At 35.7% G+C, this 14,394-nt stretch overlaps 2 protein-coding genes across 5 annotated transcripts in view; both read left to right on the top strand.

Annotated features, from left to right (window-relative positions):
• Window positions 1–14,394, top strand: part of PHKA1 (phosphorylase kinase regulatory subunit alpha 1) — a gene marked incomplete at both ends in the record, with an annotated part of 136,298 nt that overhangs the window by 86,432 nt on the left and 35,472 nt on the right. For all 4 annotated transcript variants that reach the window (XM_079727532.1, XM_079727531.1, XM_079727530.1 and 1 more), the window contains 2 exons: window positions 5,285–5,394; window positions 6,451–6,595. In XM_079727532.1, the coding sequence (XP_079583658.1) occupies window positions 5,285–5,394; window positions 6,451–6,595 (255 nt within the window). The remainder of the gene's footprint in view (window positions 1–5,284; window positions 5,395–6,450; window positions 6,596–14,394) is intronic.
• LOC307069278 (large ribosomal subunit protein eL31-like) lies at window positions 13,400–14,135 on the top strand. Its single transcript, XM_079727533.1, has one exon. The coding sequence runs from the start codon at window positions 13,555–13,557 to the stop codon at window positions 13,927–13,929; it is 375 nt and encodes a 124-aa protein (XP_079583659.1). The 5' UTR covers window positions 13,400–13,554; the 3' UTR covers window positions 13,930–14,135.

Genomic DNA, 14,394 nt, shown 5'->3' with positions numbered 1-14,394 from the left:
GCAGTGAAATTGAATCTGTGATTAAAAATCTTCCAAAAAACAAAAGCCCAGGACCAGATGGCTTCACAGGCGAATTCTACCAAACATTTAGAGAAGAGCTAACACCTTTCCTTCTCCAACTCTTCCAAAATATAGCAGAGGGAGGAACACTCCCAAACTCCTTCTAGGAGGCCACCATCACCCTGATACCAAAACCAGACAAGGATGTCACAAAGAAAGAAAACTAGAGGCCAATATCACTGATGAACATAGATGCAAAAATCCTCAACAAAATACTAGCAAACAGAATCCAACAGCACATTAAAAGGATCATACACTATGATCAAGTGGGGTTTATTCCAGGAATGCAAGGATTCTTCAATATACGCAAATCAAACCAAGTGATACACCATATTAACAAATTGAAGGAGAAAACCCATATGATCATCTCAATAGATGCAGAGAAAGCTTTCGACAAAGTTCAACACCCATTTATGATAAAAACCCTGCAGAAAGTAGGCATAGAGGGAACTTTCCTCAACATAATAAAGGCCATATATGACAAACCCACAGCCAACATCGTCCTCAATGGTGAAAAGCTGAAAGCATTTCCACTGAGTTCAGGAACAAGACAAGGTTCCCCACTCTCACCACTCTTAGTCAACATAGTTTTGGAAGTTTTAGCCACAGCAATCAGAGAAGAAAAGGAAATAAAAGGAATCCAAATGGGAAAAGAAGAAGTAAAGCTGTCACTGTTTGCAGATGACATGATACTATACATAGAGAATCCTAAAGATGCTACCAGAAAACTACTAGAGCTACTCAATGAATTTGGTAAAGTAGCAGGATACAAAATTGATGCACAGAAATCCCTGGCATTCCTATACACTAATGATGAAATATCTGAAAGTGAAATTAAGGAAAAACACCCATTTACCATTGCAACAAAAAGAATAAAATATCTAGGAATAAACCTACCTAAGGAGACAAAAGGCCTGTATGCAGAAGATTATAAGACACTGATGAAAGAAATTAAAGATGATACAAAGAGATGTAGAGATATACCATGTTCCTGGATTGGAAGAATCAATATTGTGAAAATGTCTCTACTATCCAAAGCAATCTACAGATACAATGCAATGCCTATCAAACTACCACTGCCATTTTTCACAGAAGTAGAACAAAAAATTTCAAAATTTGGAAACACAAAAGACCCCAAATAGCCAAACCAATCTTGAGAACGAAAAACGGAGCTGGAGGAATCAGATATCCTGACTTCAGACTATACTACAAAGCTACAGTAATCAATACAGTATGGTACTGAAACGAAAACAGAAAGATAGATCAATGGAACAGGATAGAAAGCCCAGAGATAAACCCATGCACATATGGTCATCTTATCTTTGACAAAGGAGGCAGGAATGTACAGTGGAGAAAGTACAGCCTCTTCAATAAGTGGTACTGGGAAAACTTGACAGGTATATGTAAAAGTATGAGATTAGATCAATCCCTAACACCATACACAAAAATAAGCTCAAAATGGATTAAAGACCTAAATGTAAGGCCAGATACTATCAAACTCTTAGAGGAAAACATAGGCGAAACACTCTGTGACATAAATCACACCAAGATTCTTTTTGACCCACGTCCTAGAGAAATGGAAATAAAAACAAAAATAAACAAATGGGACCTAATGAAACTCCAAAGCTTTTGCACAGCCAAGGAAACCATAAACAAGATGAAAAGACAACCCTCAGAATGGGAGAAAATATTTTGCAAATGAAGCAAGTGACAGAGGATTAATCTCCAAAATTTTTAAGCAACTCATGTAGCTATATAGCAAGAAAACAAACAGCCCAATCCACAAATGGGCAGAATACCTAAACGGACATTTCTCCAAAGAACATATACAGACTGCCAACAAACACATGAAAGACTGCTCAACATCACTGATCATTAGAGAAATGCAAATCAAAACTACGATGAGATATCATCTCACACCAGTCAGAATGACCATCTTCAAAAAATCTAGAAACAATAAATGCTGGAGAGGGTGTGGAGAAAAGGGAACACTCTTGCACTGCTGGTGGGAATGTGAATTGGTACAGCCACTATGGAGAACAGTATGGAGGTTCCTTAAAAAACTACAAATAGAACTACCATATGACACAGCAATCCCACTACTGGACTATACCCTGAGAAAACCATAATTCAAAAAGAGACATGTACCAAAATGTTCATTGCAGCTCTATTTACAATAGCCCAGAGATGGAAACAACCTAAGTGTCCATCATCGGATGAATGGATAAAGAAGATATGGCATATATATACAATGGAATATTACTCAGCCATAAAAAGAAATGAAATTGAGCTATTTGTAATGAGGTGGATCGACCTAGAGTCTGTCATACAGAGTGAAGTAAGTCAGAAAGAGAAAGACAAATACCGTATGCTAACATATATATGGAATTTAAGGGAAAAAATGTCATGAAGAACCTAGGGGTAAAACAGGAATAAAGACACAGACCTACTAGAGAATGGACTTGAGGATATGGGGAGGGGGAAGGGTAAGCTGTGACAAAGCGCAAGAGAGGCATGGACATATATACACTACCAAGCGTAAGGTAGATAGCTAGTGGGAAGCAACCCCATAGCACAGGGAGATCAGCTCGGTGCTTTGTGACCACCTGGAGAGGTGGTGTAGGGAGGGTGGGAGGAAGGTAGACACAAGAGGGAAGGGATATGGGAACAGATGTATATGTATAACTGATTCACTTTGTTATAAAGCAGAAGCTAATAAAGAAGAAAAAAAAGATGCTACCAGAAAACTACTAGAGCTAATCAATGAATTTGGTAGAGTAGCAGGATACAAAATTAATGCACAGAAATCCCTGGCATTCCTATACACTAATGATGAAATGTCTGAAAGTGAAATTAAGGATACACACCCACTTACCATTGCAACAAAAAGAATAAAATATCTAGGAATAAACCTACCTAAGGAGACAGAAGACCTGTATGCAGAAAATTATAAGATACTGATGAAAGAAATTAAAGATGATACAAATAGATGGAGAGATATACCATGTTCTTGTATTGGAAGAATCACCATTGTGAAAATAACTCTACTACCCAAAGCAATCTATAGATTCATTGCAATCCCTATCAAACTACCACTGGCATTTTTCACAGAAGTAGAACAAAAAATTTCGCAATTTGTTTGGAAACACAAAAGACCCCGAATAGCCAAAGCAATCTTGAGAATGAAAAACGGATCTGGAGGAATTCGGCTCCCTGACTTCAGACTATACTACAAAGCTACAGTAATCAAGACAGTATGGTACTGGCACAAAAATAGAAATATAGATCAATGGAACAGGATAGAAAGTCCAGAGATAAACCCACGCACATATGGTCACCTTATCTTTGATAAAGAATGCAGGAATGTATAGTGGAGAAAGAACAGCCTCTTGAGTAAGTGTTGTTGGGAAAACTGGACAGGTACATGTAAAAGTATGAGATTAGAACACTCCCTAACACCATACACAAAAATAAGCTCAAAATGGATTAAAGACCTAAATGTAAGGCCAGAAACTATCAAACTCTCAGAGGAAAACATAGGCAGAACCCTCTATGACATAAATCACAGCAAGATCCTTTTTGACCCACCTCCTACAGAAATGGAAATAAAAACAAAAGTAAACAAATGGGACCTAATGAAACTTAAAAGCTTCTGAACAGCAAAGGAAACCATAAACAATACGAAAAGACAACCCTCAGAATGGGAGAAAATATTTGCAAATGAAGCAACTGACAAAGGATTAATCTTCAAAATTTACAAGCAGCTCATGCAGCTCTATATCAAAAAAACAAACAACCTAATCCAAAAATCGGCAGAAGACCTAAATTGACATTTCTCCAAAGAAGATATACAGATTGCCAACAGACACATGAAAGGATGCTGAACATCATTAATCATTATAGAAATGCAAATCAAAGCTACAATGAGATATCATCTCACACCGATCAGAATGGCCCTCATCAAAAAATCTAGAAACAATAAATGCTGGAGAGGGTGTGGAGAAAAGGGAACACTCTTACACTGCTGGTGGGAATGTGAATTGGTACAGCCACTATGGAGAACAGTATGGCAGTTCCTTAAAACACTACAAATAGAACTACCATATGACCCAGGAATCCCACTACTGGGCATATACCCTTTGAAAACCATAATTCAGAAAGAGTCATGTACCAAAATGTTCATTGCAGCTCTGTTTACAATAGCCAGGAGATGGAAACAACCTAAGTGTCCATCATCGGATGAATGGATAAAGAAGATGTGGTACATATATACAATGGAATATTACTCAGCCATATAAAAAACGAATTTAAGTTATTTGTAGTGAGGTGGATGGACCTACAGTCTGTCATACAGAGTGAAGTAAGTCAGAAAGAGAAAGACAAATTCTGTATGCTAACACATATATATGGAATTTAAGAAAAAAAATGTCATGAAGAACCTAGGGGCAAGATGGGAATAAAGACACAGACCTACTAGAGAATGGACTTGAGGATGTAGGGAGGGTAAGGGTAAGCTGGTATGGGCATATATAGACTACCAAACGTAAAATAGATAGCTAGTGGGAAGCAGCTGCATAGCCCAGGGAGATCAGCTCGGTGCTTTGTGACCGCCTGGATGGGTGGGATCAGGAGGGTGGGAAGGAGGGAGACCCAAGAGTGAGGAGATATGGGATCATATGTATATGTATAACTGATTCACTTTGGTAAAAGCAGAAAGTAACACACCATTGTAAAGCAGTTATACTCCAATAAAGATGTAAATAATAAATAAATAAATAAATTTTTAAAAAGAAAGAAAAATTTAAAACAAAATCTTTAAAAAATTGTGTCAGAATATCTTATTGGTACCAAAATAAATGAGACAATAGAAACATAGAGAAAAAAAAGAATAGCTTTTGCAATTTTCATGGGCTTTAAGAAAATTCAGTGAATTTGCTTATGAATATTGATAAGAACATTCTATCATTCATAGAACTCTTAATTTTTATATGCATCTAGATGATTTAGCTTCTTTATAAGAGCATACATTTCTTTAAGAACAGAGATAACTGCCTAGTCTTTCTCTTGGAAATCCCCACAGTGCTTAGTATGGCCCTGTATATGACATGTACACTAATTTTGAGACAGAGTTTAGTTTGTTCAGTGAAGAAGTGTAAACTATTACAAAAATATTTGCTGATAGGATTTGCAAAAATACCTTGACCATTTCTCAATTCTATATCAGGATGCAACAGCAGAATGAAACTCAGTGGAAGACCCTACAGACACATGGGAGTCCTTGGAACTTCAAAACTCTACGACATTCGGAAAACTATCTTTACCTTCACTCCACAGGTGGGTGGACTGAGCTTTAATGTTCATTGAGATGAATGGAAGTAAAAGAGAAACACTGTAGAAATAAAGCACTTAGTGGAGTTGAGACAAGTGTCAGAGTTTCACGGGACCTTGTATATATTAAGTTGCTCAGTAAATAGGGTTGGCCAAAAAGTTCGTTTGGGTTTTTTCCATAAGATGTTATGGAAAATCCTGAACGAACTTTTTGGCCAGCCCAATCTTTGTTGGGTTGGACTGAATTGATCTTGAAGCACAGAGCTATGCCAAGTGACATTGGCTACCAAGTGTAGTCCTGGGTGTTGCAGAAACAGTGATTAAGGATTTTATAAATGTTGGAGTACTTTTAAAAGTACTCTTTATTAAAGATTAAACATAATACTGTATCCTTTATAAATAAAATATAGTCTTTTTTATTCAGCTACTGAATTAAGTGTTCTATTTGTTTTGGGGAAGGGCCCTTTTTACATGCCTAGAAATGTCTGATATCCTCTTCTAAACAAAAATGTCAGTACTGTTTTAGCCATGATTATACACTGTTTATTAGCCTGATGTTTATTACCCATATTATAATAGCAAGCCTTATTATATGTGTGTATAGGAGGATAAACTATTTTCTGGAAAGAAAGCTTAAGCTTTCTTTTGTCATCTTGCATCTGAAATAGTGCAACTGAGGTAGAGATGAAAGAATAATGGGCCATAGATTCTATCTCTGATTTTACCATTTGCTAGTCATATAACTTTGCTAATCTACTCAGTGTCTCTTGTCCTTATTTTTTTATCTATTAAAAAGGAGAAAAGCCCTCACTGGGTTGTTAGAATTAAATAAAATCATGTACTTGAAAACACTTTGTAAACTATAACACACTAAAAATGTCCAGAACTACTATATGTACCAGTAAGCCACCAGATACTTTGGGAAGAATTAGGCATTAAATTTGGAGGTATTGTTGCCCCTGTGATATCTTATATACCCTTGTGTATATGTGAGCACTTTGAAATATTATTTGATAGTTGTAAGGGTAAATTATTCTGAACTGTTATTTTCCTTTTTCTCAGTTTATAGACCAGCAACAGTTCTACCTGGCTCTGGACAACAACATCATAGTGGAAATGCTTAGAACAGATCTCTCCTATCTCTGTAGCCGCTGGAGGATGACAGGCCAGCCCACCATCACCTTCCCCATCTCACACAGCATGCTTGGTAAGGATGTATGAGGCAAGGAACGAATGTATTTTTGAAATAAGTCATGTGGTTAGCCCTTCAAAATCATAGAGCCACTGGAAAGCTACTTTTTGTCATTTATTCTTTCAGCAGTTTTTTTAAGCTCTTGTTTTGTGCAAGGCACTTTTCAAAGCACTGGGCATACATGGGGTGAATACGGCAGATGAGGTTTCTACTCTCACGGAGCTTATGTTTTAGAATAAATATGTAACAAATAAACCAATACACAAGAATATTTCAGGTGGTTTGAGAGCTATAATTCAAGAGATGTAATAGAATAACTTGTTTGGGGCTACTTCAGATAATTGGTTTCTAGGCCAATTTACAGAAACTTTATTAATATGATTCATTTTAAAGACAGTAATACTATATTCTGCATCTGTCTTACTCCAGTGGAGCATCAAGATTTTATAGATAAGTTCCTAGACTTCTCTTTGCAAGGCTTGCCTAACTGAAGCAATAAAATCTAGCAGGGAAAAGTAAAAAGCCTTTCAGTTTATCTTTCCTTTATTAGCTGGACTTCCTGACATTGCTTACTTGAAACTGAGTGAAAGGCTTTATTGTTCTTTTAATTCCTGGAGGACTAGAGCCAATACTGAAGCACTGCTTCCTTTCTGTATCTCTGCTGTTGCTTCCAAAGGCCTGTTTGTACTACCAAAGTACATAGAATTCCTTTTCATTAGAGAAGAATCCTTTGTCATAAATCATTCAAAGTCCAGACAGACTGTTAGGGATTTTGGTCACATCTCTAAAGTGCTTCAAAAGCACAAGAGTTGAGGAAGTAGGGTAGTCTTTCTTCTTTTTGTCTGTCTTCTTTATTTATTTATTTTTTATTTATTTATTTATTTATTTTTGCGGTACACGGGCCTCTCACTGTTGTGGCCTCTCCCGTTGCGGAGCACAGGCTCCGGATGCACAGGCTCCGCGGCCATGGCTCACAGGCCCAGCCGCTCCGTGGCATGTGGGATCTTCCCAGACCGGGGCACGAACCCATGTCCCCTGCATCGGCAGGTGGACTCTCAACCACTGCACCACCAGGGAAGCCCTCTTCTTTATTTAAAACAATTAACAAGTGCCCATTTAATAACTACTGTGTTCCCAGAACTGCCTTTAGAAAGTATAAAGGATTAAGGAAAGTATAAAGTCTAATTGGAGAAACAAAGCTAATTCACAAAATTAATAGAAAACAATTCAAGACAGTATATAAAGAAGTATAAAACCATTAGATTAGTATTTTACAATGACAGTGATCAAGTTGTCAAAGAAAATTTCTTGACTAGGTGGGACTTATCCAGGCTTTTTGGGATGTGTAGTATTCATATGCGAGGAGAGAAGAAGGAAAGGTACTTTAGGTGAGGGAAAAAATACCATGGGTGAAGCCTGGAGGGCAGGGATGCCCTTGACTTGTGAGTGGACAGTGAAGAGGCCAAGCTGAATAGAGTGGACCTTTCATGTTGGAATATAATTATCAACAAAATTGGATTAGTAAAATAGGGTCAGATTATGAAGACCTTGAAAATAAGCAGAGAAATTTAAAACAAATTGTCTCAGAAGTCTGAAGCTATTAAAAGTTTTTGAGCAAGGAGTGATATGATGAAAGTGATATTTAGGGAATATTGACTTAGTGACAGTATACACTGTAGTTAGACGAATCTGATATCAAGGAAACTAATCCAAGTATGAGGTGATGAGAAGACACACTGGATTGATGATAGTAAAAATTGAGTGGGAAAGAAGGATACAGAGTCATTTTAAACACCACCTGCAAGTCAGGTGTTGGCTGACTAGATATGAGATATGAATCAAGACAATGCCAACATTTAGAGAGACTAGGTATATAATGCTGCCATTGATAAAAGCAGAGAAATTATAAAGGAAGATGCCAGTTATAAAGGGGCATGTTGAGTTTGTAGTGACAAAGAGGTTTCAAAATTGAAATGCCTAATAGTTGGGATGAGATATACAACCATAGCTTGGGAAGAAGAATAAAATTAAGATCTAGATTTAAGTCACAAAGTTTTGATACTTGGTACATGGTCACACAACAAAAAACAGAAATATCAATAGCAATAATAACTGCAATGTTTACTGAGCACTTTCTCTGTGCCATGCACTGAGCTAAGTGCTTTCAGTGCATTATTTTGACATCTCTACAACAACCCTATTCAGGTAGGTACTATTAATAGCTCCCATTTTATAGATGAAGAAGGTGACTCATTGTGTAGTCACAAAGCTAGTAAGCAACAGAATCAGGCCTCAAACCAGGTCTGTCAGTCTCCAAAATGTACATTACTAATAGCTGTGTATTTTTGTCAGGGAAAACATTGTGCTGGTGAAATGAGAATGAACATACTAGTGATCACATTAAAATGTGAATTAGTTAAATTCTCATATTAAATACAGATTCCTAGGATAGGTAAAAGCAAAATCTAGCTAGATGCTACTTACAAAAGCTATCCCTAAAATAAAATTGTATGGAAAAACAGAAAATAAAGGAAGACATAAAGATATATCATGTAAATGCTAACAAAAAGAAAGCAGTTATGGCAATATTAATATCAAAAATAGCAAATAGAATTCAAGGCACAAATCAGTAAATGGGATATAAAGGATATTTTATATTGATAAGAGTTATAGTACATGAAGACGGTGGAACATTTATAAATTTTTATCTACTGAAGAATATCAGTGAAATGCATGAAGCAGATATTTAGGAAAACTTAAGGACGATATGATAAATCCATTGTACAGTCATAGTGGGAAACTATAACATACCTCTATCATAATGTCACAGATCCATTATACAAAATAATTAAAGATATAGAGGATTAACAGACTTGATTTTTGTGTTTATGGGTGTATGTGAAAGTATACCCAGAAAGACAGAATACACAAAGAATGTTTATTTTTTAAAAGTAGAAATAATATAGTTGATATTGCCAGACATAGCACATAAAATTAATTAAAACAAATAATATCTTAAAAACCTGACCATGAAGGAATTAATATTTTTGCAAATAATTCTTTGATTAAAGAGGAAATCAAATTTAAAATTATATAGTGTTTTAAAATGAAAAATGATACCACTACTAATCAAAACTTAAGAGATTTGGCCAAAGTCATATTTAGAAATTTTCATATTCTTGAATATTTTCACTTTTGAAAAAAAAAAGAGTTCTGTTTCCAGACAAAAAGGAATAGACCCACTTCTCCCTATTCTTCCTGCTAAGTACAGCTAAAAACCCTGGACATTACTATAATACAAACATAAGAAGACTCTGAAAGTTGGAAAAAAGAAGGGAGACTGGCTAGGGACTTTGAACCTAAGAAATGACACAGCAGTGAATTTCCTGAGTTTTCCTTCTGCCTCATGTATCCTGGACTGGGTGCTGGAGAAGTTATCATCCCAGAAACACAAATGGGTATAGATTTTAAAAGATCCAGGAAAGACCTTCTCCCTCTAGCCAAAGGAACAGGAAAGGGACAGCCTAGCCAGACAGAAAACTTCTAGACAATAAATGTGTTCTAATCTACCCAAATACCACAGAAAAAAACTACAGCCCCATTCCCATCCCTATCAGCGAGGCTGTGTGGGGAACTACTGCCTTCACACAGCTGTGAAGAGGTGCCCCCTCCCTCCTTACGGGTAGTGTCTGAGAAGACCTAGTGGGGAGCTTAGACTTTCATCCTTACTGAACAGTAGAGGAACTCCTTCCACACCCACCTAGCAGTAACAAGGCAGTGCTCCCTTCCCTGCTGCACAATATCAGAGGAGACTTGTTGAATCAGAAGATTCAATAAGATCCACAGTCTTGTAAGATGATACCCCAAATTTCCAGAATACAATAGAAAATCATTCATACCAATGCCCAGGAAAATCTCAACTTCAATGAGAAAAGATGATCAACATATACCAATACCAGGATGACAAAGATGTTGGAATTACAACAAAGATTTTAAGTCAGTCATCATAAAAATACTTTACCAAGCAATTACAACCACACTTTAAACTTTAAAGTAGGAAGTCTCGGCAAAAATTGAAGAGATGGAGAACCAAATGAAAGTTTTAGAATTGAAAACTATAATAACTGAAATGAAAAACTTACTAGATAGGCTCAGTAGCAGAAGAAAATAGACTGAACTTGAAGATAGAACTATAGAAGTGAACAAGAGTAAAAACAGACTGAAAAATATGAACAGAGCCTCAGAGACCTATGGGACTAATAATGAAACATCTAGCATTCATGTTATCAGTCCCAGAAGGAGAGGAAAAAGAATATAGGGCTGAAGAAAGTATTCCAACTAATTATGGCTGAAAAAAAATGGCAAAAGGCATAAACCTACAGATTTAAAAAGCTGAGAAGGTTCCAAACAGGAAAAACCCAAAGAAATTCATGCCAAAACATAATGATCAAACTCCTGAAAATTAAAGAAAAAGAAAAAATCCTGAAAGCAGTAAGAGAAATGATACATTGTCTATGTGGGAAAACAACTAGAATGACAGCAGATCTTATCAAAAACCCTGGAGAACAGAGGGAAGTGGCATAATATTTTTCAAGTGCTTAAAGAAAAGAATTAATAAACTAAGAATTCTGTATCCAGTTAAAATGTACTTGAAGAATAAAGGGAAAAAAGACATTCTCAGGTGAAGCAAAACTAAATGAATTTGTCTGAAGGAGATCTGCTCTAAAAGAATAGCTTAAAGGAAGTTCTTGAAATAAAAAGGAAATAATGCAAGATGGAATGTTGGAACATCAAGCAAGAAAAACAACAGTTGAAAGAGTAAGAATACAGGTACAATAGACTTTCTCCACTTCAGTTTTCTAAATTATGTTTGACGTTTGAAGCAAAAATCATAACACTGTCTGATGTGGTTCTCAAAGTATGTAGAGGAGATCTTTAATGCAGTTATATATTGGGGGAGGTAAGGGACTGAAAAGGAAATAAGTTTTTTTTCAAGCATAAACATTGTAAAGCAATTATACTCCAATAACGATGTAAAAAAAGGAAATAAGGTTTTTACACATCAGTTTAAACTCGTGAAATATTGACACTAACAGACAGTGATATATGTATAATGCATGTTTGTATATATCATGTAATACCTAGGGTAACCACTAAGAAGTCTATACAAGGAGATAAAGTAAAAAACACTATAGATAAATCAAAATGGAATTCTTGTGTTTCAGAAAGCAGGAAGAAAAAATAGAAGAACAGAGGAACAAACAAAACAATAAGTAAAATGGCAAACTCATTCCTAATATATCAATAATTACATTAACTGTAAATAGCCTAAATACACCAATTAAAAGACTGAGATTGGCAGAGTAGATTTAAAAATGACCCACATATATGCTGACTCCATGAGATTCACTTCATATGTAACAATATAGGTAGACTAGAATAAAATAATGGAAAAAATATGCCATGTAAAATTAATTTTAAAAATCAGAAGTGGCCATATTAATATCTGGTAAAATAGGCTTCAGAATAAAGAAAGAAAATATAGATAATAAAAATAATGTTAAGAATGAGGAAGGGGATATAGCAACAGAAATGGAGGAGTCTTTACAAATTATAAAAGAGTACCAAATACAATTTTATAAATCTAGATAAAGTTGACAAATTTCTAGAAAAGTAAATAATATAAGAATAAGCTTAAGAAATAGAGACACATATAGAGAACAGACTTATGGATACCAAGGGGGTGGGATGAATTGGGAGATTGAGATCGACATATATACACTACTATGTATAAAATAGATAACTAGGGCTTCCCTGGTGGCGCAGTGGTTGAGAGTCCGCCTGCCGATGCAGGGGACACGGGTTCGTGCCCCGGTCTGGGAAGATCCCACATGCCGCGGAGCGGCTGGGCCCGTGAGCCATGGCCGCTGAGCCTGCGCGTCCAGAGCCTGTGCTCCACAAAGGGAGAGGCCGCAACAGTGAGAGGCCCACGTACCGCAAAAAAAAAAAAAAAAAAAACTAATGAGAACCTACTGTATAGCACAGGGAAACTATTCAGTGCTCTGTGGTGACCTAAATGGGAAGGAAATCTGACAAAGAGAGGGTATATGTGTACGTAAAACTGATTCATTTTGCTGTACAGCAGAAACTAATACAACATTGCAAAGCAACTATACTCCAATAAAAATTAATTTTAAAAAAGAAAAAGCTTAATAAGAAATATGCATAAAACTGTAAAAATTGTAAAGCTAATAAAAATCATAAAAGAAGATTTTAATTACTAGAGAGACATATCATGTTGCTTGATGGAAATAGTTAATATTGAGAAGATGTTCATTCTTATTAAATTAATCTATCAATGCAGTGAATTCCAAATCAAAATAAAGACAAATTTTTATGAACAAGCTGAATCTAAATTACATATGGAAGAGAAAATGTACAAGAATAACCAGATTTTTTAAAAACTAAAAACAAGAGAAGATAGATCCATTGGAATTACAATAATGATAAAGACAGCAATCCAAATAGCAGCAAAAGAATATAAATAAATACATTTGTGAAAATCATTCATTTAGGCCTGCTACTTTACATTTTATGCAAAATTAAATTCTAAATAGATTAAACAGCTAAGCAACAAGAAAAACTATAAAAGTATTAGAAGAAAGTATGGGAGAATGTTTTTGTGATCTTGGGCTGAAGAAAGCTGTACTTTGCAAGACACAGAAAGGAAAACTTGACAGATTTTAAAACATGAAAATCTAAATTAATCTGTTTCTAATTAAATATTTTATACAAAAATGAAGTGTGGTTGAGGCTGAAAGACAAATAATAAAGTAGATAAAATATTTGCCATACATATGATAGAGAAAAGGGTAATAGTCACAAAACATAAAGAGGCCTTGAAAGTCAATTGAAAAAAAAAGATTATTTATTAAAAACATGGGAAAAGAGCTTTCCAACCCAAGCCTGACATAATGGCTCCTGCAAAGAAGGGTGGCGAGAAGAAGGGCCAGTCCGCCATCACCGAGGTGGTGACCAGAGAATACACTATCATCATTCACCAGCGCATCCATGGAGTGGGTTTCAAGAAGCATGTCCCTCGGGCACTCAGAGAAATCTGGAAATTTGCCATGAAGGAGGTGGGAACTCCAGATGTACACATTGACACTGAGCTCAACAAAGCTGTCTGGGCCAAAGGAATAAGGAATATCCCATACCATGTCCATGTGCAGTTGTCCAGAAAACGTAATGAAGATGAAGATTCACCAAACAAGCTCTATACATTGGTTACCTATGTACCTGTCACCACTTTCAAAAATCTACAGACAGTTAATGTGGATGAGAACTAACGGTTGATTGTCAAAGTTTTCGAACCACCAAAAAAAAAAAAAATGGGAAAAGAACATGAACAGGCAGTTCATAAAAGAAATACAAATAGCCAGTCTATACATGAAAACATGCTCAATCTTACTAGTACTAAAATTAAAACAATGTATTTTTTAATGTATCAGATGAACAAAGATTAAAAAGATTTATTAATACCATTGTTGTTAAAGATGTGGGGAAACAATCACTTTCTATACTGATGGTAGACATAGTGGCACAACTTTTTAGTGTGCAGTTTGGCAGTCTATAAAGTTTTTAGTAAGTGTTCCCTTTGTTCTAACAGTTCTACTTGTAAGAATTTATCCTAAGGAAATAATAGAAAAATTGCATCACAGTGTTGCTTATAATACAACAGTCTAAATATCTGTTATGGAATCATTTTTAGCTTTTGCAAAGAATTAGTTAGAAAAAGTGGATCACAAAAGAGT

Source organism: Hyperoodon ampullatus (assembly GCF_949752795.1).
Source record: "Hyperoodon ampullatus genome assembly, chromosome: X".
Classification (NCBI taxonomy): domain Eukaryota; kingdom Metazoa; phylum Chordata; class Mammalia; order Artiodactyla; family Ziphiidae; genus Hyperoodon; species Hyperoodon ampullatus.
This window is presented reverse-complemented; position numbering and strand designations above follow the sequence as displayed.

Bases quoted from the DNA above. Each gene is read 5' to 3' on its own strand.
- LOC307069278 (XM_079727533.1), top strand. From the start codon at position 13,555: ATGGCTCCTGCAAAGAAGGGTGGCGAGAAGAAGGGCCAGTCCGCCATC.